The sequence below is a fragment of the Leuresthes tenuis genome, unplaced genomic scaffold, assembly GCF_036924035.1.
Source record: "Leuresthes tenuis unplaced genomic scaffold, fLeuTen1.0.hap1 SCAF_4, whole genome shotgun sequence".
NCBI lineage: Eukaryota > Metazoa > Chordata > Actinopteri > Atheriniformes > Atherinopsidae > Leuresthes > Leuresthes tenuis.
Genome location: NW_027325358.1, coordinates 24,306,810 through 24,331,892, shown reverse-complemented (window position 1 = coordinate 24,331,892; position 25,083 = coordinate 24,306,810). Strand labels below are relative to the sequence as shown.

The following is a 25,083-nucleotide window of genomic DNA, read 5'->3' as shown; positions in this document are numbered from 1 at the left end:
TTTTCTTCTACTTGGTGTAGATCTGGCCCTGCAAAGCTCTAACTGACTGTGCCTAAATCATGTAAATGTGGCAAAGATGCCCGTCAGCAACATTTGCAACAAAGGATAGAAAATCTGACATGATTGATGAGTCAGCATCACTGCCTCACTGGCATTAGGAAGGTATCATCCCCATCGACATATAATCCAGAAATATAATACATTTAGCTGCCTACCCAAACACTTCATATTTTTGCTGTGCTGGTTCCTAAATGGTGAGATGACCTGACCAAGCAAGTTTGTGCAAGTGAATAAAAACCCTTTATACGGTTAAATTAATACCACTCTGCTTGTGTGTGTGTGTGTGTGTGTGAGTGTGTGTGTGTGTGTTGTTCAGGTGGAATGAGGTTCAGGCCCTTTGTTTGATACAGAGGCTGGCTGATATGTTAAGGCACATTATGACGGAGTCTTGGCGGGATAATTAAATTTGACTGATAATCCTGTTAGATACTCCATCTGACTGTGACGGCAGATTAGGAAGAGCTCCTCTCCTGCCAACCTCCTGCCCCCATCTCCCTGCCTCTTTATCTTCTCCCTAAGCACCCGTCCAGCACTCTCGCACCAGCGCTGCCAATTTTTCACTCTCACATTTGTACATTTCTTTTCACACCCCATTTTCTATCCACCTTGCCTTCTGTTTAATTCATCATTTTCATTCATGGCGTCCTGGATTTGACCTCACCTTCCCTCTCATTCTGCACAAATCTCCTCTAACTCCTGGTCCCCCGCTACCTCTTTCTCTCAATCATCGTCTCAATCCCTTTTTCCTCCCTCTCATCCTCCACATCTATCCACCCCACTAATTTTTCCTCCTGAGAGCTTCTGCTCCATGCTGCCTCCCCGAACCTCCTCCTTCTTCTCCTCTTCGCTCCTTGGTAAGAGAAAATAGCAGCTTCTATCCAGTTCTGCAGCTCAGTGCTGTGCCAAGACAGTAATGACAAGTTTCCAGAATCTCCCTCCATCCAACACGAGGCTTCTGCTGCATAGACAGCAGCTCATTTGAATATAAACTTGTGAACCCACATCCACCAGCAGCTTAAACGGTGAATTGTCAACTGTGAAAACTAATCATGGGAAATTTTCACGATGATGGATGCTGTTACGAAAGGAATGTGGGTGTCTGAGCCAGAGAGGGAGGTTTGGGGTTTGCATAATGGCAGGTCAGTCTTATTTTTGTTCAAGGCCTCTAAGTGATTTTAAACAAGTGCCCTTGGACTCCCAGCCTTTTTAAAATTACGTTGCCAAGTAAAACCCAAAATTACACATAAGTGTTTTAAGGATCAGATTTGTTTAATTTGGGGTCTGCTGGATTGATATCGTGAATAATCTTTGTTCAATCAGCGATAAGAATGGATTGACTGTGAAGTGAAAACGCGCAAATGCAGACACACCTGCAATGAACAGCCATGGGTCCTGCATCCGGAGGGTTGCAGGCCTTGACCCGGCGAAGGAAGGCCAGGAATGGGGTGGGGTGTTCAGGCACCCCGTGGTCCGGCCAGGCTGTGAACTGGAAGTGACGAACCTCCCGCTTCTCATTGGAGCCGCTCTGGATGAGCACAAAGAAAAAGTATCAATGATGAAGCTGGAGTCATTCTGTAGTTTTCTTCATGTCAACAAATCCCATTAAAAACCTGGGACCGAATACATCAGTAAGCTGGACTTACTGGGGATGTAAATCCAGAAAAACATGACAATCCAAACATGACCGAGTACTTTCCCAAAACACCTGGGTGCTGCAGTAAAACTGTCAGTCAGACGGGATTTTTCCGAGACAGTTATTAATATATTTTACTGCTTCTCTTAGTATTAACCACATACCATGAACTGTAATATCTGCCAGGCTACGGTCTTTTGTATCTAGTTCTTAGGAGCTGCTGTTCAACAGTGTCGATAATCGACTTTAACAGATGTTCACATTTGCTACTCATAGGATGATTCGAGTGCAGAACCTCAAAATGTGAAAAAGAAAGAACACCCCTCTGTCAATTCTAAGCTTTAACATATCAGGGCATAATAAAAAAAAATCATCTGGTTTTTACCCGGGTCTGAAAAAGAGGGAAAAACAACTTGAGGCGAACAACAACAAACGATCATTGTCATGCAGTATGACGCAGTTTCAGCACAGAATTTAGCTGTCAGACAGACATCTAACAAAAGAACACTTTGGTGTAGAGAGGAGTTCACGGTTAACCTTGACTGCAAGGAGCCCAGGTCTGCAAAACAAGCCCATATCATCACCCCCCCACCACCGTGCCTGATGGTGGATATGAGGTCTTTGTGTTTGGTTTTCTGCGTTGTCACTAAACCTCTCCACTTTGGTCTGGTCTGTCCAAAGGATGTTGTCCCAGAAGTCTCAGCTGTGCTGCCATGTTCTTTTTAGAGAGAAGAGGCTTTCTCCTGCAACCCTTCCATACATTCCAAAAGTCATACTTGTTCAGTCTTTTTCTAAAGTCTTGAACGTAATGAACTTTAACATTTAGCATGCTAACTGAGGCCCGTTGAGTCTGAGATGTAGCTCGGTCTGACCTTGGGTGAATTTGCTGGGACGTCCACTCCTGGAAAGACTGACAACTGTCCTGAATGTTTTCCACTTGTGAATAATCTTTCTCACAGTAGAGATACCTTACAACCCTTCCCAGATTGATGGGAAGCAACAATTATTACTCTTTGACGCCCTTCTTCCTTGGCGTTGTGTTAACACACACCCAAATACTGCAGACAAGCAAAGTGCCATTAAATCACGGAGAGGACCAGCTGATTTTTCTGTTTCGCTCTGTTACGTAAAACAAGTTTTGCGAGAGCGCGCACCTTCTTTTTACATGACTGTATCTGGAAAGGTACTGCTGGATATGTGGAGCAGATTTTTAGGTAAAAAACTGGTTGATTCAACAACTAATGATTAAAACACAAAATTATCCATGAAAATCTTATGAATCATGTTGGTCCCATGAAAACAGAAGTGAGTTTTTATGAATGTTTAAAAAGCCCTTATAAAAGTCCCATGAAATGATGATAAATGTGTGATGTTGCTCAGCTCTCACTGTCAACTCTGCTGACATCAGACACACAAATAGGGGCTTTAAAACTTGTTGCAGTTTTCCCTCCAAACTATGAACAACGCTGATCACTATAAAAAGCAACTTTACTGCCTGTCCCCCTGAACTGGTGCTGTGCTCACAGCTGTTATGTTTACTGTCCCGGCCGAAGGAGTCGAGGCTTTCTGCGAATGGCACGTTCTGTGCAGTTGGACTCATAAAGTACATAAAGAGACATTTGAGGAAGTTCAGGATCAGTTTCTTTTTGTGGGAGGGACAAGCTCCCTTTGGTGTGGAGTTTAAAGTTCAACTAACCGCAAAAGTACAAAATATCTGCACTACACTGCGTCAAAATACACTCAACCCCTTTCTTTACCACCACAAATGTTACCTTGTAAAGAGCAAAGGTCCTGACGGAGTAGGTGGCCAGCTCCACCGTGTCCAGCAGAGTGACCTGAATGAGGCCGTAGGTCTCTGTGCCACGTGTCGGCCAGTACTGATCGCACTTCACCTGTGAGAGGAGAAGAGGAGACGTTGTTGGAGTTGTGGGATAGTTTGTATCTCTGGCTGCACATTTCTGTAATAGGAGAGATAGAAAGCGCCCACACGTTGAGGGTCAAAAAAGAGGGAGGGGATGAGGCAGGTCAGTGAAATTTTGCAAAATATAAATAGCAAAGATTGGAAAACAAATGTGCAAATGTATCGAGACAGTCCAGTGGGTGAGAAAGGGCTTTGGTAAGTGAGTAATGTGGAGTGAAGATTGACAAAGATAAATAAAGGGGAGAGGGATCTTCAAACTTCACAGCTTTCGGTTAAAGTTTGTTGCCACACGCTGATGGGTTCTCACATGAATGTGTCACTGCGCTTCAGTAAAGGAAAGTTCAGCCTTCACATATTGTACATCTCCCCACATTCCAGCCTTAAAAATGTAAACACAGCTTTCACAGCACACCAAATCCCAGCATCCCTAACCACCAAAACACTTAGAATTCCCCAGTATAGGGCAGTCATATTAGTAGTTTGTCAGCTCAGCCTCAGAGATGGAGAAAGGGGAAAAAAATCCCAGCGGAGATGGGAAAAAAAAACAAAAAAAGAGGGGGAGGAGGGGGCCATGGCAGAATCAGGCCAAACCAAACGTAACGTGCTGATCCCTCCAGTCCTCACATCAAAGACAGCAGGGAGCTCAGCTCAGCTTGCTCTGCATTCCACTGCTCCAGACTGGGGATTATGCATTTTGGCCTGGGATGTTCAGGCTGTAATTACAGCTTTCCAACTGTTGTTTTCCCACCAGACCTTGAGACACAGTGTTTACAGAAATGGTTGTCCACGTAGGGAGAGGGGGGGGGGCACACACTGCCAGCGACTGCACCGGATTGCAGAAAATACCTGGTGTGAAGTCTGTATTATCTGTTGATTTGTGGGTTAACAGCACGACAGCGGTTTGATTTGTGCTAAAAGGAGGGATATTGGCAAGAGTCCCACAGTGGCACCATCTGCGATCATCTGTGCTGGTAATGGGCAAACACACGATGGTGTAGTTTTGAGAGATGTTACATGAGATCAAATTATTTTTCTCTGACGAGCAGCCCACCTCTCCCTCAAACAGTAGGTGGAGAGGTACAGCAGTGGGTAGATAATGAACAGCTAAATATATTCAAATTGAATGCTTTCATAATGTTATAGCTGTGCGTGGAGTTTAAAGGAAATACTATATAATCACAAGGCAGGCATGCAAACTGTGGACACCGATGTGCACTGTCTCTGAACTGCAGTGGCTACCATAAAACTCATTGCAGACCAAGTTAACGATGGGTGCCTTGTAGGAAGTTGAAAACAGAAGTGCATTCTTACTAAATACAGTGGCTATTTCTTATTTTAAGAAAAAAAGCAAGGGGAAACAGTTAAAAAAAAAGAAAGAAGGACACTGAGTAGAGGAAAAAAGGTAAAAGGGAAAACCATGTGAGGTAAGGTTGTATATAAAAAAGGGATTAGCAAAGGAGAGAAAGAGAGGTCTTGCCTTAGAGAAGAAATAAGAGGGCATCTGAGGGTCAGAGAGACACAACAGAGACAATTGGAAAAGGTTGAAAAGGAAAACAGTTTTAACACAAGGCACAGGTTAATAGGGAAAGAAGCACAGAAGGGAAGAAAGGATCATTTTCTGAAAAGGACTGTGGACATTAATTGGTTAGCACTTTGTCATGATTCATTCCTGGAGCCATTCTTGTTGGTTTCAGTCTGATCTGACATTCTCATTACACTGGATTTTTACTCTAGTGAACAATCTGTTAACAACAGCAAAACGCCTTGAAACCAAATTACATTCTAATTCATTACCGACCCCAGTTTAGCTGTGTCTGTAATCCCTTCAAGCTTCACTTTCCAATATACTCTATTCTATTCTGATCCACCACATTCAGCCTCACATGGCCACTCTTACTTAACCACGATGTTCAATAACTTGCCACAATGATGCTTGGAGCTTTTTAGCTTACTCTCCTCCAAGTATTTTAGTCCTTCATAATAAATCTCAGCTCTGCCTCTCAGGTCTTTTCCCTGCCTGTGCTTTTCTGTTGAATGTGGCAACTGTTCTCCCACATCCTGAAGAAATTGATGTCCTGATTTCCTGGACTGTCCTGCCGCTCCTCACTCCGGTCAAAGCCACCTACCCTCCTTAAAACAAGCCACCGTACACAAGTGTGATCTTATTCCACTATATCTATATATCATACAAATGTTATATATTCTTTGATTATACTTTATCATCCAGTTTCGTACCACACTCATCATATCCCCCACAATACTCACTATATCTACCTTTGATTCTTTAACTCATTTGTCAGATAAAAAAAAAAGGAGCATGTACAAGGCACCCTGGCCAGTTAGAGTCCAGCAGAGTGCATACGTGTAGGAGTAGTGTTAGTCAGGCTTTAAGAAAGTTGATTTGGTGCGATTTCGGTCACACAAATGTGTTTACATGTGGACTAACACAATCTTTTTTCCCAGTGTAGACATGCAGATTAATTGTCAACTATAAAATCCATCTATCCTTTGATTTGAAGCTCATAAATAAGCAATTTAAATGAAAAAACATTTTAGTTTTCAAAGTTCTGGTTGGTCCATTTATCATGCCGGTCTTGTAAGGTACACCATTTCCTACTTTCCCATGTTCATTTGTGTTCAGGCATGTGCTAACCTCTTCAGTTATCCCTCTATTTAAATTTACCTATTCAACTATCCCATCTTCCTCCATGCCCCCTTGTTGACTCTTTCGTTTCTGGTGGAGTGCTGTTATCCAACCCTGTCCTTGCTCTTTGTTAAAGCCTTCTCATTCTATCACATCGTCTTACCCGTGACTTCTCCTCCAGCTTTGTCATCATGATTATGTTGGCTGTGTGCTGCTCCCAGACCATCCTCCAGAAGTCCCCAAAGGTCTCAGGGAGGGAGCCCTGAGTGGCAATGTAGGCATTCTGACGGCGGTAACCGTCAATATAATTTGCGTTAATGTAGTCACTGCCAGGAACGCCTGCATAAGGAGAACAAAAGCTAAAGTTAGAAGGACAGAAGGAATGAGCAGAAAGAAAACAATGGAAGGAGGGAGGGAAGGAGAAAAAGCTGAGCTGAGTTGAAGCTGGTAAGACTGGGAGGGAGACACAGGTGACCAGTTAGATGTAAAAGATGGAACTGGTTCTGAAAACCTGCAGTCTTTCATGAATGACAACACTACAACATTCTTCAACCCTGTGATTTTCTTTACAAATAAAACATATTTTTAATTCAGCTTTATGGTGAAAAAAATGGAAATGGATTATTCAAAGTCTATTGCTTGGACAGCAGGTTTACGTCAAAGTAATAAAGGGTGAGGATCGTCTGGGGTCATGGTGGGGGGGATTAATGATTTCACTGGGCCCAGCGTCCTCTGGTGTTGGACTCTTCCGTCTTCTTGTTTAATAATACATGCTAAGACGATCATGGGCCTAATCTGAGCATACTCTACATGTGTCGCTTTGAATGGCAATATGACTGTCAGGCAGTCTCTGTGTAAGATTCGGCTGACACTGCTTGTCCTGGAGGGGATTGTGTGTGAGTGTGTGATGTGAGAGACCGTCTGTCTGAGTTTGATTTGGGATCAGGCCTGCTCATCTAGGGCCTAATACTATAATCCCAAAAATCACTGAGTCACAGCTCAAACATGCACACATACATCAAAACACCAAAGTAGACAGACAAACAGACCCCTCAAACATGGATGCATACGCTAAGATGTGACCCATTTCTGCCGAGGTGGGACACTGAACTGAGGCTGTCCTCTGATAACGGTTTACATTGAAAAGATAGGAGTCAGTAGGGAGCCAGCAGAGCTCCCACTGAAACTCTTGAAGCTGATTCTCTTGAGACAGCTTACTTTACTGTATGAGCATGACTCAGTCTCATGCAGTTGTAAAACTCCAATCCAACATTGACCATTCCCCACAGATGCACACAAACCCATTTAAATGAAAGAGGTCTACAGGCTTTTTATATAACTTAGTTTCAGTGGGATGGGGACAGACAGTAAGACCAACTTCTAACATATGTTTATCAGCCTCAGTCTTTAAAAGACAGCTTGCCGAAATGCTTTGATGTGCTTCAACTTTATTGCAAGGGACTGGAGCATAAGCACTATGGAGATAAAACAAACACACACACATTTCCTGTTACTTGGTGGCTGTGCGGGCTTGGCACAGATTGTGTGTTCATGAATGTGTGAAAGAGACTGGGAGCAAAAAAGTGCATATCTGTGCTTGTGCACATTCTGGGCAGTATATGGGTGCATGCGTTGGTGAACATGCGCTATTGTGTGTTTGGATGCACTCGAGAGTGTATGTTTTTCAAAGCTGAAAGAAAGACAGACAGCCAGGGCTCCAGGACAGGCGGGGGTGGAAGGGCTTCTCACACATGCTCGGCCCAGATAAGGCTCATCTGTTTGGGTTTGGCCTCCCACTGCCTCCCTCTCTGCACAGTGGAGCTGCCAGTTTCTTTGCCTCAGGTCTTTCCCAGCTGAGGTGGGTGAGTGCGCTTCAAAATGCTCAATGAGAACAGAACTGAGGGCATTTTTTTTCTTCTCGTTGTAAACCGTTCAAAAAGGCCCAAATTCAGTGAAATGGATAAACTGTGAGCGTATCAAAGATAAGTCTAAATAAAGAGCGATCGTAACTTATCTCCTCACAAATCAAATCATGCAAGAGTGAGACTAAGTCAGTGGTGTAATGTGAAACAAACGTACACTGGAAGTTTGTTAGAATGTTTTTTTTTAGCGGCACACCACTTTGTATCTGCTGTATGGGAACTGAAGGTGAAACACACCTTTTAACGAATAAAGAGCAACAGACGACTTCTATTATTCTTAAAATATACACATTATATTTTGTGGGAAATGTGCACTTCATAAAGAATTTCAGAGATACAAATGCAGAAAAATTGAGAAGAAAAAGTATTCTAAGGCTTGTTTTTCGAAGGAATAAGGGAGCTGCTGCTGCTTTAGCACTCCATGCAGTAGGAGGTGGTTGTGAGTCTCAGTAGTAGTGACATATTTCTTTGTTCTTTTTAGCAGTTTCTGTAGTGAATCACTGTGTTTTGTGCTGGTTGCACAAGCTCCAGCCTTTCAGGACGCAGAGCCCACAGTGTTTCTGATCCATTACAGCTACTGGAGCATTCTGCTTTGGGTGCATTTTGTGCCTTCCGAAGAGATGAAGCCTCACTTATGAATGCTGGTGTAGATTGTGAGTCACTGGACTTGGACTTCTTGGAGAAGAATAAATTGCCCTTATTTAAGCACTTAGGTTCACTTATGCACCTGTAAAATAAAAAATGAGATCATGTGTGGTGCTCATTTTGACGGCATTTGACAGAGTTCCAAATGGGATGCTGAAGCCAGAACCATGCGAGATTTATAGCTGTGATAGCTGTACGATCCGTGTACACAGCTGCTTCTGTATCACAACTGGCAGCAGCCTCTGGCGCTGGAGCAGGTGTTGTGCGAGGGATGGGAACAAACGGTGAGAGAGCCAGTTCCACATAGATGGCAACTGTACAGTCTCATTCATTATTTTCCCTTATATATGCTGATTTACTAACTCCTTTTGTAGAAAAGTTGAGAAGTTTCTACATTGAAAATAAAAATTAAATCGGTAAAAAGAAAAAAACTGCAATGGACTTTAGTCTTTCATCATCTACAGTGCATAACAAGGTGAAAAGATTCAGGGAGGCTGTGGAGATCTCAGCAGGTGAAGGCCAAGGAAGGGAACCGCTGTCAGATGTACGTGACCTTCGAGCCTTCAGGCGACACTGCTTGAGAAACCATGATGTCCTCCCGTGATCAATATAGCCAGCAGCTATATGGGTTTGGGAGTTCTTTTGAAAACCACTGTCAATCAACACAGTCAGCAGCTGCTGCCTCCAGAAGGATAACCTGAAACCGCGTTACACAAGGTGGAAACCGTATATCGACTCTGCAGAGTCAGCTTTAGCCACCATCAGGATAATACCTTCGTCCCAGTGTACCGACACTGGAATCCTTTCAAGTTACTGACAAAAAATGTCAGACTCAGCGACACTGTGGACTGTTTGGGTTAACATTCAAGAAAATATGCCACTCCTGACTTTCCCTGAGGGAGATCATCATACACGTGAAAATAGCCAAATTAATGCACACGTCTAGTCTTTAAGTTACTCGAATTGTGATTTTATCAGATGAAGCTGCAGTTCTAAAATCAGGATTTGCTTTAGGTGAAATGCTTTCAGTGACAGTGAGTTGTCACATCGTCCTGATTGGCAGATTTTGACAAGTTCAGCCGACTGACAACAAGAACAGAAACATATGTTAGCGAGAGCATCTTTGTTGGGACTTTATTAACATACACTGACTTTGAAGCATGTGCGGAGTGCTTTGACTCAATCTGAGTCTACTTGAGTGTATAGCTGCAGGAGTGATTTGAACCCCATCATATTATCTCTGTATGCTTGTCAGGCCTTGAAAAGCTCAATTTCTTACTGTTTCAGTCAGACTAAATTAGTTTCTATTGTCATGTAAATGTGTGTAATGGTAAACTTACTGCTGGCATCAAATTCTAGATGTCTAAATTTTCTAAATACAATTAAGTTGGTCAGTGAAAAAATTTTCCTTTGTACTCGTGTACAAACCAAAAAAATGGCTGATTTGACTTTTTGTTACATTTTAGAAAACATCCCAACTTCTCAGAAAATGGGGTTTGTAACACTTCTTTCATTTCCCTTCATGTTAAACGGGACGTGATAGGACGGACAGCCCACAAGCAAGTTCTTAAGCATTATTACTCCGGACGTAAATGGTCACCCCCTCGTGTTGTCGTTCTCTGATCTGTGATAGCAAACGTTACAGAACTCTGAACACAATGTTAGCAGCACTGGTAACCGTTAGCTAACATCAGTAACTCACCAGCACACAGGCTCGGTTCTCCTAACTCTACAAGTGAATTTCTCTGGACCTTTCCTGTCTTCTTTAACACCAAACAGACCCATTTTAACATTTCACTATAATGTTTGTACCTCTATGTTAAAATAGCCCGTACAGATCCATTTCACTTGATCTAGCTCTAAGCTCTCGCTATATTTTCTTTGGCGTTAGCTACGACTAGCTGCTATATTTATGGCATCTTGGTGATACAATGTGTCCAGCGTCCCACTGTAACCCCATCCATCTGAACTGCACAGCTAATCTGATTTATCATCCGAACTGTATCTCTGCAACCACATCATAAAACTTAAATAGCCTTTTAAAAAAGCTCTGGACATTCCCAAAACGGTGGAAGTGTGTCTTACCTTCGATGCTGGAGAGTATAACCCTCGAGTGGTCATAGGCAATGACGTTGGCATAGCGGTTCTTTGGTTTATTGACCTCCAAGTTGGAGTTCTCCCACGTGAACTGCTGACTGGGGTCAACGGACTGCAACAAGCAAAAGTGACGGTCAGAGCAAAGCACAGACATGAAGTTGAAATATTTTGGTGTAATTAAAGATAATGGCTTTCAGATGGACACACGCAGTGAGTAAAACAGATGAACTGCCACAGGATGCATGATTGGCTTCTAATGAAGGGAAGAAATGTATTTGCTGAAAATGCTATTTCATAATGTAGCTATCAGTGGATACTTATTCGCAGCTTGTATGCCAATATTCTATCCCTGCAGGGTGGTAAGATCATGCATCTTCATGGTTCAAAAGTCTCTGTCGACTGTGACTCAATTTTAGTGAAATTAATATTTGCCTGTAAAAAAAAAAGAGTAACCATAATTCCTAAATGCTTAGAGCAATATGTTTGTTAGAACCCAAGAATTAAAAGCTCCATATTTTATTTGCACCTTGACGGCCTTATTGGAAATCCATTGCAGCGGTGTTCAGAGACTACTTCCTGATGGGCTGCTGGCTTCCTGTAAAATCGCACTGAGGTCTCAAACTGCGTGTTTTTGGCAAAGGGTACAGTTAAAAAGACAAATTAGGATCCTTCAGAGACCTGTAAGGTGTGACAATGGAGAGCAATTGCAGAAACCTAAAGAGGCTGGCAGAGATGCTGCTGAAGCATTTGTTATATTAGAACCAGAGAGCATTTCTTAGTTAAAAGAAACTAATGGAAGAATGCTGGAGGCCTTTTTTTGGGGTGGGAGAAATGTTTTTTCCTCCTGACAAGAAAGACTTTGAATTGTCAACTGGCTCAGCTGGTAGTGCTCCATTGCTCTGACCGGTTAAAGTTCACCAGCTGTACACAGCACATATGCTTCTCTTCCATCTAAACACACCGAGTAACAAAATATTCAACATGGCTTCTGGTGCCAGTTGGACTGAGAGTATAATAAGTAAATATCATGTTAAATTAAAGGCTGTCGGTCAACAGTGACCAACTGGAGAATCAGTGGACTCTGGACATGACTTTCCTCGCCAGAAACTGGGTTTATATATGCACCATTTCTTACAGCCAATAGGAATATAAAAGCCCGGATGCCCGGTCAGACTTTAAAGCAAGAGTTGTCAGCAAAATTAAGACAACGAAGACCCAAAAGGATAATGATGTGACAGTATAATTACAGGTGCATACCAACAGTATTTACTTAGAACCTTTGCAATGAAAATATTTGGAGCAACATCTAAAAGTCACTCTCTGTACAAATTTAATTTGCAGAACGCGTTCTTCATGTTACTTTAAGGTTGTCACGGCAAACTAATGAACCTCCCATTGAGTTTATGGAATATTGTACAATAATGACTTTTCCTCCAAAATTCTGCAAAATCCACAAATGTTGGGCTCAGATTCCAGTTGTCCCTGTGAATTTTAGCAATCTATTTGGCCCTCTTCTCTTTATCTTTGACGTCTGTAAAAAGATAACAACAACCCCTACTGTGCCCGACCTGTATAAAAGATCTTCCACATTTTAGACCAGTTTCCTGTGCCAGTCGGCACTCATCGGCCGCTTTCACAAACACAAGATACATAACTTCAATTACTTCATTACCTCAAAGGAAAAAAAAGAAAGAAGAAAAACCAAACAAACAACAATGATGTCACTGTTCAAATACTAATGGACGTATGGGTTAGCGTTGTCCAAATCTCTCATAAAATCATAAGTAAAGTCGACACACAGAATTGACTGTTGGGATGCACACTAATTCTATCTAAGAATTTGCTCTAATAGCCATCGTCCGGCATTGCTGCATCAACACCCCACCATCAGAAACAAATTGAAGAATACCGAGGATTTACAGATAGCAGGCAGGAACATAGCTACTTATGGTATCCCTTTTCAAGAAAGACTTTCCACAGAGAAATCAGAAAGCAGACAAAGATGATAAAAGACCAATAAATTCCACTGGTAGAGAGTGGATGGTTGTGTTAGACCATTAAGTTCCTGGAGGGTAATTACAGTGTAACCATCGCTGCTAGCTGGAAGAGGCAGACATGAGGTCATTACAGGGCTGTCGATGGAGAGGGACAAAGAGCGGAGAGCTAGAGCAATTTAGCAATTTTGAATATTTTACGACACATAATTATGGTTTGGTCGGGGAGAAAAATGGACAAGAGTAGAGCTGGATAAGTGCATGTGTGTGTATGTGTGAGTTTAAGACGGCTTTCTCCATGCTGCCAACATCATGTGTGTCTGATTATCACACCGCAATCATTTCTGGCCTCCCTCGCTCCCTCAGTCCCTCTTCCATCCATCTCTCTTGTTCCCTCATTGAGGGTTCAGCACCGAACAAAGCGCACAGTCATGCAAAGAGAATGTGAGGCTAAACGGAGTGGTTCCAACTCTCACCACGATCTCACACAGCTTCTCCCTCGCTGTCTCGTCCTTTCTCCCAACACTCCCCCCCCGTGAAACACCCCCTCGTTCTGTTTTTCTACTTTTTGCCTCATGTGTCCTGGTTCCTCTATACATCTGCCACACACAATCTGTCTCTCTGTTGTGGTAGCCAATTAGAGCCTTGTGTCTCCTTCTTCACCCAGAGGCACTTTGGGTCTCAGCAGAGTTTCTTTTTTTTTTTACCCTGCGAGCAAAAGAAACATTTCTACTTCTTTAACGGCTCTCTGTGGAGCTTATTGTAATGCTAGCCTTAGCTGCTAAATAAAGCCAGCATGTTAGGAAATATTTTTGCTGATGTGTGTGCTTTTTAAAAAAGAAATAAAAAATTCAGTGCCACAGTTCAACTCACTGTTATCACAGACACGAAGCCATTATTGCTCCGCATTAACTCTGCTGCCAGCTTAAGGAATGTAATCAAGAAGTGTCTTCTCTTCTTTTTCCAATTTCAGAGAACATTTGCTCCTAGCCGAGCCTATTGTGAGCTGTAAACAAACTCTCTAGCGATTTTAAATGTCGTTTTGTAGATCTATGGATGACAACAGGATAGCGGAGAGAGGAAAATGTCCTTTTAAATGTATTGCATTGTTCTAAGGTGATGAATCAACGATGGAGGCAACTGAAAGTCGATTAGAAATACTGCAAAAAAAAAACTGGATGAATTTCCCAAGTAAGAGATGGTCAGGGGCAGGTGATCAGCATTCCTACCTCATACTCTTGAGAGAACTTCAGATTGTCGTTTGCCTTGAGGCGCTCAATGTGATCTGCCAGCTCAGAGATGGGGACGGGCGGGTGACTGGCCATGCCTGCCGAGCACAGAAAAAACACAAGCTGTGTTGATACAGGTACCACACAGCAGGAAAATGTTAAGAGCTGGGATTCTCAAAGGAGGTGTTGTTTAGTGTTCTGTCCATGGTCAGCGCAGGAAGCAAATGGAAGTGTGTTTTTTTTTGTTAAGTGACTACTTTCTTTCCAGAAAGGCTTGAGAGAACAATGTGTGTGTTCAGAAAGTTACTGAGGCACAAAAACACGTCCTCAGAGTACATGAACACTGCTGGTGAAGATACAAAAAAAAAAAAGACGATGACACAGGCAGTTAGAAATTCAGCATGAGTTTTTTTTCTTTAGGTGATTTTAAAAAAGTGTCGGCAAAATGTTGTTAATTCAAGCAGCTTCACCCCATATGGGATGAAAGGTTACGATGAAGCACAAGGGAAAGAAAGGAAGATAGAAAGAAAGAAGGAAAGAAAAAATGGGAGCAGAGAGAAAAAGCTCTGTTCTGCACTGAGACCAACTAACTTGACAAACGGCGATAACCGCGGTACACTGATACTCGGTAGGCTGAAAAGGGGAAACAACATCACGGTTAACCTCACCGGCACAACTAATACTGACTGCGTGTGGTGCTCTGCCTGCATGCATTTCCCTCCAATCTACCTGGAGTTTGGAAGTTGATCCTGCGCAGCTCCACAGGATCAGTGGGGTGGTGGGAGGACATGGCCTTGCTGCAAGGAAAACTGCCCTTCCTCCCCTCAGCCTCAGCCCTTTTCCTGGAACAACAGACATCATTTAACCTCAACAGGTTGTCCTTCAAAACACTTTGCAATAAAACGAGTAAAAGTTTTGGCATGCACACTTAGGCTTAACCTCTACAAGCATTTATCTGCCTGGGAATCTGCTAAATTTCTAGTCTATGAAAAAGCCTTTTGCAGTACCTAAAGCTCTTTGCTTTCTGTTTTTCAGCTCCTGGGATAATTGACCCGTCATGTTGGAGCGCTCTTTGGTTGCATGCAAGTAAGCATTATGTGGAGAGCAGAGGACTGAAATACAATCCCCAAACCACCAACTCTCGCCTGACAGCGATTTTAACTTTTTATTAGCTTCATTTAAACAATGACTGGTGCATGGAACAGGACGTCTTGGCCCTGATTTCTCTTATCCTGATATCCAATAGGTGCACCAGAAGTGCAGAAATGATGGCAGTTGCCCTCAAAAGCACAGCCATCAGACAATAGCTGCCGGGTTCCCAGACTGACTAATGTCTGACTTCAAATTTCTGAGATTTGTGTTGAAATAAATGGAACAAATCAAAGGTGTAATTCTCAGGAAATATCTCTTTGAATTTCCTCCAGAAGTTTGATTGCCTAGTTTTCAGCTTTTTATATGTAAATGACCCCATTGCCTAGAAAGTTGGAAGGCTTCAGTTTTTTTCACTCCCAGAAGTTATGACACCTACTCCTGCATTTCCTTTCCTTTCAGTAAAAGTGAACAAGCCCCATCCAGTGCAGATGTCTCTTAACAATCAAATATAGCTTTTATGTCTGCTATCTTCATCTAGTACAATGAACAGAAGAGAACAGAAACCATCCGGCACGCTTAAAGCTAATAAATGGCTATCAAAGGAACACAAGCATAATCCTAACTTTATGCCACTCTTTTTTTTCTGGAGAATTCTTTGCAGAAGCTTTTCTAGGAAAATATGCCTGCAGGCTGGAGGAAATGGTAATAAGGAGTGCATGTTTACCTGTCAGGTTTGCTGGATCCAAACAGGGAGACGAGTAGATAAAAGGGCACACAAGGATGAATAACATTAGTGTCGGATCAAAGGACATCAGGGACAAAAGCAAAGCTGAACTCATCATTTTCTCTTTCACGTGTAAGTTAATCAGTCTCTCATTAAGACGTCAGTTATGCAAAATATCACCTCTGGTGGACAATGACCAACAGTGGTTGTAAATGACAAAAAAAATAAATCCCTCCGTGCTGCACACCCATCATCATCAAGCACACGCTGTGGCACTCAGTAACATACCGGCAACATATCTCAAACAGCAATTTAGCAACAAGTGAGACATTAATAGCTGCAGATTAGCTCGGGTAACAGTCCAGGGCTCCAACAGCAGATGATTAATGTCAAGGTTGATCATTGCTGAGACAAATAATAATTTGACATCTGTCTCAGCAATTATTTGTGTGCATTAAGGAACCTCCAGCCAGAGGAACAGATGATTACCATGAACGATGCTAATGGCTGACATTGTTATCTTATCCTGTCTCTTTATGTAAGATAGTGCTGGTCCCAGTATGTGAGGGGAAAAACATTCTATTAGAACCTCAGAGCTAAACCTAGCTATGATTAGTATTATAGATAAATAGATTGAGATGATAATTGCCAACCCTACAGCAGTCTGTATGCTTGGCCCTGATTTCTGCAGTCTTGTATGCTTCCTTAAATAATTAGACTAAACCTTCAGAGTTAATGAACAGTTTTTGTTTTGGGGGATTTTTAAAGAAGCATAAAGTACTCTAGGACAAAATAATTATCCCCGATGACTAATTTGACGGCTCTCGTTTCTCTCACCAATCAAACGCTGATTCAAACGGCCCACCTTCGTCACGCTACTCTTACCTCTTGAAGAGAAGAATTGCGATGACGATGCACACGATGAAGATCACGGCCAGCACTGGCCCCACCACCCACAACAGCCCCTCCTCCTCGTCAACAATCGGCTGAGGATCCACATCCGATGAGGTCACCGGATCAGAATAAGGGCTGGTTGCATACATTGTCTGCAAGAAAGCAATAGGTTTAAGCAAGTTGGATCGCACCGCGGTGAGGCGGTTAGGGGGTGTGCAGAGGGGGTGCATGAGTTCATGCTTACATTCTCAGAGAGGTCCAGCAGCCCAAGGACAAAGAAGACATACTCCTGCCCGCTCTGCAGGGGACGGTTACGGAAATCACCGTAGTTTCGACCATCACCTAACGTGAACTCCTGGGGGAGTGTCTTAAACTGAGCTGTGACATAGGACCTCGGATCTGATTGGCCAGCCTGTCTACGGCTGCGAAGGGCACGACTGACGCTGGTCCTGTTGATCTCTCTGAGCAGCTGGAAGGGTGGCGAGCAGAGGACGGTAAGATGGTGGTACAGAGGAGAGAAAAAGAAAGAGAAGGAGGAGAATGGGGGGCAACAGCTGGTTGTAATTTTCATGTATATATAGTAAATATTACCTTACATTACATTTCACCCCCATAGAAACCCTCATCGGTGAAGAACAACAGGCTGAATAGGGCATTATTTCCAAAGCATAAACGTCTTCATCGACTGAATTGCTGCAGCATTTAACACACTAGGTGTGATAAAGTGTGTGTGAATGTACCGAAGTCACACGCACAGATGTGATTTGAAAACAGTATAATGAGGCGATGAGATCATTAGAAAAAAGGCTGGAACTCATATTAGAAATGGCACCTGAAAGCATTCTATGGTTTAACATGCAATTGATGGCCAGCTCTTATCTCTACTTTTCCCATCCAGCTCCTCATAATAGAATACAAATGTTTGCAAGACTATTAAGCCATTATTCACACATCTTAAAAATGTCATAAACGCCACATCTCCCCTTTACTGTTTTTAATAGTCACTTTAACGCCCTAGTCAACATCTTTATTCCCCTCTACATCAGAATGACCCTGTACAAAGCTGCTTGTTGTGATCATCACTTCAGCTATTTTTATTTGTGTTGCCTCCAGCCGACTGTGCGTCTCACCTCATCCAGGTTCATCTGATCTGGCTCCTCCCAGGGATTGAGGAACTTTCCTCCTCTCTGCCTCTTCAGTGGCACCACCACCACATAGTAACCCCTAAAACGCAGCATGCGCAGGGATCAGGCCCTCGAACATATATCACAAATAACATAAATATTTCTTTTTTTTTTCAGCATTTCGGTAACTGCAAAACACAATGCTCTGACATGTCAGTGAATACTTCTGCTTATCTGCCATCATGGATACACCTGAATGAGAACATTTAGACCACTTGTGTCTTTATGGTGCATCTGAATGCTACAAGCAGGAAAAAGGTGTTCACCTTTTGCTCACTTTGTTGTGTGTTTAAGATGTTTAAGACCATGAGTGCTCCTCTTTAAGCTGGTCATCCATCCAAACTAAGTGAACAGGAAGAGCTTGGGTCAGGAAGATGGCCAAGAACCTCGCATTCATTCAAACGTTTCATGTGCAAGGCTAAGCTAGTGGTTTATGATAAGAGTTTCCTATTTAAACTAGAGAGTGGTATTTACCTTTCCATCTAACAGTTGGTAGAACATTCATTTAATTCTTAGAATATGAAACTAATGTTTAAATTTTTGTCATTTGACAAGCTATTGAGTATTGTTTCATTAATATGTTATGCTGCTAAGCATTTGTGAAGCAGCAGAGTCAAAGGTGGTCGTGTCTGATGAGAAACCAAAAACACACATCCATATCAGCTTATCGGAAACAAAAAGATGTCCTCGTTAGCCTGCCACTGCTCTTCTTTGGCAATTCACACATGCCAGACGAGGCGTCTCAGGTTAAAGTCACCAGTTCTGCAATGACAGCTTGCCCTTATACAGTTCCTTTTGCCTCTGCTACTACATCCCTTACTGGCTCAGAACAGTGAATCAACTTCCAACTTGTCAGGAACAGTCAGTTCATAAGTAACCAGAGACTAATGAGGACACAGAAACCAAATTTCTTCATGTCCAGAAGCAGATATGGTGACCTACAAACTGAAATCAGTCAAAATTATTATCCAATATAGAAAATACAGTGATATTAGCCTCCACCTGCTTACAACTGTATTGTCATCTTGACTTCAGGCATCTGAGACAGCACGGTTCATTGTGTCTGTAAAAGCTGAAAGAGCAAAAAGCTATTTGTGGCAAAAAAAAAAACTCAAAAGAAAACAATGGCTATGAGAAAATGTGAGAGGCAGTGGAGTGATTCATCCTGTGCTTCGAACATGTATAACTGCCTCTCCTTGTTACAGTATCTATATTTGTTGTTGGTGGCAAAAAAAACCCAGATAAAATAAATCAGTTTTGTGCTCTCATGTAGCCTATTGTGTCAGAGAAATCCCTGCTGATAGACAAACAGCAGGAAGATAATAAAACGACTTCCCTTTCAGGCTCCGTGGATCTTCTACTCGGGCAGAGACTATACAGGAGCAAATTCTGCACAGGTCCTTTTCTTAAACCCCCCCCGCCCCAGTTTTACTTTTCTTGACTCATCATTACCTGACTTTTGCTGTGGTCTGTACAGTTGGCAGCTGCACAGTCACCATGCCGTCTGCATTGGTTTTTCCCACGACGGTAGGTTTGGTTTTCAGGATGTCTGGAGCCGTTGTGGCAGTGACGCGGTGCTGCAGGCCACCAGCGCTGTTGGCTCGGTTGGTGAGCAGAAAGGAGTACTGGGTGTCCGGATCCAAACCAGTAATGAGCTTCTGAGTCTGCTTGCCATCTACTTCCACAGACTGGCCCTTCCCATACAGGATCTGAGAAGACAGTAATGGTGCATTTGGAATTTTAAATAGGAAGCCATATTTTGCTATGGAAGCATCGCATTTTTAGACCTGTTGTTAATATCAATATTCATATTTGGATTTAGGCAATCTGGCACCATTACAAGTATGCAGAATTCACTATCAACAGATCCAGGCTTCAGTTTGCATCCATGGATGAACAAACAACTGTCATTAAGACACATTAAGAGATCCAGAATACAATGTTCTGTTGCAAATATTTTTTAACATTCTTTAAATGAAAGTATTTATGGTCATTTGAAATGGACATCAAAAGCAATAATATCGTTGAAAAGTGATCTTATTTAAATGTTCGTACATTGGGACACCGCAGTAAAGATGTGCAGTTCACCACTTAGTCTGGTGCCAATTTGCAGCAAACAGTTTGTCAACTGTTTTTGGGCTGTTACATAATAGGTCAAATGAAAAAAGACTAACAAGCAGAAAGGGGGCATATCGCCACCTATTGCACAGGAGTTGGACATACTTCAGTCAATAAATCAATTCCCCTCCCTTGGTTATAAACAACGAGATGGTCAGTAGCTCAATTAAATGTCCCAAGCGAGTGATTGAAATGCTGGAAATGTAGGAGTGTTGTCTCCAGTCACAGGTAGGTTTCGTTTTCACACACACACACAACTTAATAACATCTTCCCATGCGATTAGAAACTGGTATAATAACTCAATCTTTCTCATTTCTAATCCAAGGCTTTTATGTTGGATGTCCTTTGCTGGTTTGTTCCCTTGGCCACCAAATCTATGAACTTGTTGCATTTAAATCAGGCACATTAGAAAGCTTCTTACAGTGAATGGCTGGGTAGGGTTCTTGTCCCGGATCTCCCAAGAAAGCAGAACAGAGTTCTTCATGGCTGCCTTTACTCTGAAGTTGGTGGCAAAAACTTGAGGACAAAGAAGACAAAACAAAACAAAGAAAAAAAACAACAACACATGAATGATTTTACGCAGGCTCAGTTTTTTTCCTGTTGGATGAAACATATAAGCCTTACCTGTATTACAATCTCTAGTACCAGTCTTAAGCTAGCTATTAGTTTAGACCAGCAGATAGTGTGACTGGACAGGGACAAATGCCCAAGACCCAAGACTCTTACCTTGCTTTTAGAAAAGGATGCTGGGCTTAAGGCTACAGTGACAAGACAATGAAAAAGGACACTTAGGATGGAGTCACCGGATGTTGTCTGTCCGTGTTTGTGTGCTTGTGGGAACTTTGTTTGCGCAACATATGCTCAAATGCATCGTTACGAAGGGTGTCTTGCATCCAGAGCAATGCTGATGGATTGTTAGAATGTGAGCGTGATCCTACCTTGATCTAGCCGGTGCGTCCTAAACTGGACACTGGGGCTGTACGGCCCTCGGCCGACAGCTGTGAACGCACACACCCTGACATCATACACAGTATCGGCACTCAGACCCTCCAACAAAACACTGGACCCTGGAGCGGGCACCACAACCTCTGAGGCATTTCCTCGACTGTTTATGTCCTTGTACAGCACAGAGTACTTCACGATCTTCCCATTTTGCTCAATTAGTGGGACTGATTTCCATGCCAGCTGGAGTGAGTTGGCAAAAACCTCCTCTGAGATAACATTTTCTGGATATCCACTTGGGGCATCTTCTGCAGTAGCCACCTCCTTTACAGCCTCTTCTCCGTAGCCCATTTTGTTTCTGGCAGAGAGTCTGAACACATAGCTAGCTCCCTTATGGATATCTGGGGCACTGTAGCGTGTCTCCTTGGTGGGGAACTCTACCACTGTAAAGGGAAGGACATCAACACGTCCGAAGGTGAGGCGATAACCCAGGAGTGGGGTGGGTGGGTTGGGAGGGGGGTACCACTGGAGCAGAGCCGTGCCTGATTCAGTGACACTGACCATAAGTTTGGGTTTCTCCGGTACTGGAAACAGCAAGAGCAGGGGGGAGGGGATAATGAAAAAATAATTAGAGGGTGATTACAAAGCATGTTTTTCATAACCCAAAGCAAAACTGCAAAATATGATTAATGTGTGATTAAAGACACTGGCCTTTTACTGGCACTGCAAGGTTTGACAGAGTGAATTATGACCAATTAAATTATTTAACAGCCTCTAATTATCATTAATGGTGCTGAAAGTCATTATCAATTTTTGTCTGTGTGTTGCGTGCGCTTTTTAAACCTCAAGTCTATTTGTGCAGATACACTTACGAGGCAGAGCGGTGCACACAGTGACAGGTTTGCTGCGAGCACCATCACCCTTAGCAGTGTAAGCTCCCACTGACACAGAGTAGGCCGTGTCTGCCTTCAGCTCTCCAAGCACCACCTCCTGCAAGACAACAGGAAGCAATGTCAGCTACAAAAGATCCACAAAGAGCAGTTTGGTCATTACATTTTAATAAAAAAAATAAAAAAAAGTGGTAATAAAATGTACTGATTCTGATTCACTTGATTTCTACACATAAAATACTTTTCTAAAGAATGAAATACACAGAAATTCATCTTCCAAATTTTACTGCTTGTGTAACTGCTTCTTTTGGGGAATGAATACTGGCAGTTTGATTTGATAGTATCTCAAGAAAACCAAAGTTCTACAAAACTTAATTAAATCATCAAAGCTCAATACGTTCAACACAAAATATCATTTAAGAGCACAGACGGTCGCAACTTCCCCATCAAAGCCCTAAACCCATTATTTTACCCATTTCTTGGCCTCCAGATAAAGCCCATAAACTGTGACTCTCACAAATGACTCATATTCTCAGTCAACTGTATTTTTCAGAGCTCATGAACACAAAACGCAGAAATGAGACCTTGAGCTGGGTGAAAAGCCCTCGCTCAAATCCAGATTCTAAAGCTACAATCTCATAAGCATGACTCATCTATTTCGAAGGCTTTTTTGTTTATTATTACCATTGAATAAAATAGTTGAAAAAGGGTTACTCACATATTCCGTTATGTCACCATATTCCCACTGAACGATGAAGCAGAACAGATAAAGGGAGAAAAAAAAACACGGTTTTGAATGGTCTTGATTTGCGGCGCCACGTCACATCCACGTCTCTCAGTTAGAAAGATCAACAAAAAACTGATGGGACTATTACTGTAATAATGATTTATTCAATAAGATTTTTTTCAACTTCTTATCTGTTCATGTTCTTTTAAAAAAAAAATCGTGAATAAAATTGTTCTGTAACTTTAACATTCGAAATCAGAATCTACATAGTAAATACCACATAATGCACTCAATAATAAGTAGTAGAATATACTGAATGCAGCCAATTACGAGACTTAGTTAGATGTGTGGTATAAAGCTAAGTTGCTGATAACGTTATAATGAATTAAATGAAAGAATTAAATTCTTATCAGTGTTATAATTAGTCACAAACATTCATGCTACATGACGTTCTCAGTCAAATTGAATAGCTGTTGATAGCTAACATAAAGCTAATTGCTAACTTACCATAAGTTGAGTCAACTAACCATACAGTTATTGCGATTAATCTATATAATTAATGATTTAGAAGTGACGTTTTCACTGACAGTAATACCCACATAGACAGAGTAAGCATCTCTGTAGGTGGAGCTAAATTCTTGACAGCAGTCAAATAATGAGCTACATCACAGTGTAATTAAAAAAATAAATAAAAAAACTGTGCTCATGGTTTAATTTAGTTTTCAAAAAGTAGCTTCTCATACAGTTCAAGTAAAATTCATAGTGGGCAGTTAATCCGTTAGTGTTACCTGTGAGTCATCAATGAGGATGTCCTTGATGAAGGGCTGACCCTGAGGTTCCCCATAGTTCATCCTCACATAATGGATTTGGTAGCCTCGGACCTGACCGTGCTGCAGATGGGGTGCCGGTGCACGCCATTTCACCCTAACGGCCGAGGCGTTCACAGTCTCTGCCTCAACTCCTCGTGGAGGACCACTTGGAACTAAAAAATGCATTTTGGGATAGAGGTCAACGGTCACAGATGATGGGCACTCAAAACTCTCAAGTAAAGGCTTTCACTTTAGTGAAATTATGTCTAATCAAAAATAAGTGGGCTGATTAAAAAAAATACCCAAGAGTGAAAAAATACAACCCTTCAAAAGGTCTTAAACTGCCCTAACGTCTGGGGAAAAAAGCCAAAATAGTTAAAAATGAGAGTGCTTGAGGAAAAATGGAGGAAAAAAAGCAGTGAAGTGCAGGAGGCAAATGTAGAGAAAGATAAGAATGGCTGATAGCAAAGGATTTGTAGCTGGGAGCAGATAAACAGTGTCAGGTCGGCAAAGGTGTTATCAAAAAAAAAAAGCTCTCTTGTGCTGCCAAGAGCGACAAAAAAAACCCAAAAACACAAAGAGGAACAAAATCTCCAGCCACTTCCTGCTATCTGACTGACTCTGGCACAAGCACTCTAAAGAATGGTGGAGTCAGAAAAATGTAGCGACGACACGGGCAAAAAGGAATACTGAGCACGAGCGTTAGAAGCACAACTGAAAATATTTCAGATTGCTCTAGACAGCATAAATACACTCAGTACAGTTGATACATTTCCAAATATTTATAGAGGTATGGAGAGGATTTGGCAGGGCAGAAGGCGATTATGGTGAGAAAAGACTGAGGCAGTTAGTGGGTAAGTTTGTTACCTTAAGACAGGAACATATGAAAAAAAATCTCTTTTACCCCCAAAAACTTTTTTAGAAGAAAGGGAAAACGCAGAGGTGAGGAACAGCTGGAGCTTTCCAGATGTTGGAGGATTCTGGTGGTTACCAGGGGAACATGGGAGAGGTTTAAAAAAACCTGCATCATCCATTTAGACTGCAGTTTAAGAGACGACAAAATGCCTTTACAAGCGAGTGGAACAAGCTGGTTGTTAGTTTAGGGTGCTTTGAGCTCATTAATGCTATGTTAGTAAGTTAGAGACTGCCATGGTTAATTGGCCGGACCATCCTAAGAGAGGCTTTGTTTTTCTGTTTTGTTTTGTTTTGTTTGGAACATACCATCTTCCTCGGTGCGGATAAGCAGCTGTAAACTTTCTGGTCCGTCTCCAGCCTTCGTGCGCGCCCGCACTGTTATGCCATACTCAGTCCATTTCTCAAGGTTCTCCAGGAGATACGGAGAACTTCTCGGAGGAATCCCGTCAATTCGTTTTGACGTTTTGTTGCCCTCTGTTGCGGAGTATTGGATGGAGTATCCCGTTATGACGCCGTTCTGAAACTCCAGTAGAGGTGGAGCCCAACTTACCAGGATGCTGGTAGAACTGGGACTGGTGCATGTGATGTCCTGCGGAGGTGCTGAAGGAACTGAGTGGCCAGTTTTGAGGAGGCACCGTGAGG

General features: G+C 42.3%; 1 protein-coding gene across 1 annotated transcript in view; it reads right to left on the bottom strand.

Annotated features, from left to right (window-relative positions):
• The window catches only part of ptprdb (protein tyrosine phosphatase receptor type Db), a 170,138-nt gene that overhangs the window by 9,359 nt on the left and 135,696 nt on the right, over positions 1 to 25,083 (bottom strand). The window contains exons 21-38 of the mRNA XM_072383343.1: positions 24,748 to 25,050; positions 23,506 to 23,699; positions 22,709 to 22,735; positions 21,973 to 22,090; positions 21,097 to 21,684; positions 20,580 to 20,674; positions 19,492 to 19,748; positions 17,986 to 18,079; positions 17,100 to 17,324; positions 16,847 to 17,007; positions 15,962 to 15,973; positions 14,875 to 14,987; positions 14,737 to 14,778; positions 14,146 to 14,243; positions 10,911 to 11,034; positions 6,422 to 6,597; positions 3,466 to 3,585; positions 1,431 to 1,585 (exon numbers count right to left, since the gene is read on the bottom strand). Coding sequence (XP_072239444.1) covers positions 1,431 to 1,585; positions 3,466 to 3,585; positions 6,422 to 6,597; positions 10,911 to 11,034; positions 14,146 to 14,243; positions 14,737 to 14,778; positions 14,875 to 14,987; positions 15,962 to 15,973; positions 16,847 to 17,007; positions 17,100 to 17,324; positions 17,986 to 18,079; positions 19,492 to 19,748; positions 20,580 to 20,674; positions 21,097 to 21,684; positions 21,973 to 22,090; positions 22,709 to 22,735; positions 23,506 to 23,699; positions 24,748 to 25,050 — 2,902 coding nt within the window. The remainder of the gene's footprint in view (positions 1 to 1,430; positions 1,586 to 3,465; positions 3,586 to 6,421; positions 6,598 to 10,910; positions 11,035 to 14,145; positions 14,244 to 14,736; positions 14,779 to 14,874; positions 14,988 to 15,961; positions 15,974 to 16,846; positions 17,008 to 17,099; positions 17,325 to 17,985; positions 18,080 to 19,491; positions 19,749 to 20,579; positions 20,675 to 21,096; positions 21,685 to 21,972; positions 22,091 to 22,708; positions 22,736 to 23,505; positions 23,700 to 24,747; positions 25,051 to 25,083) is intronic.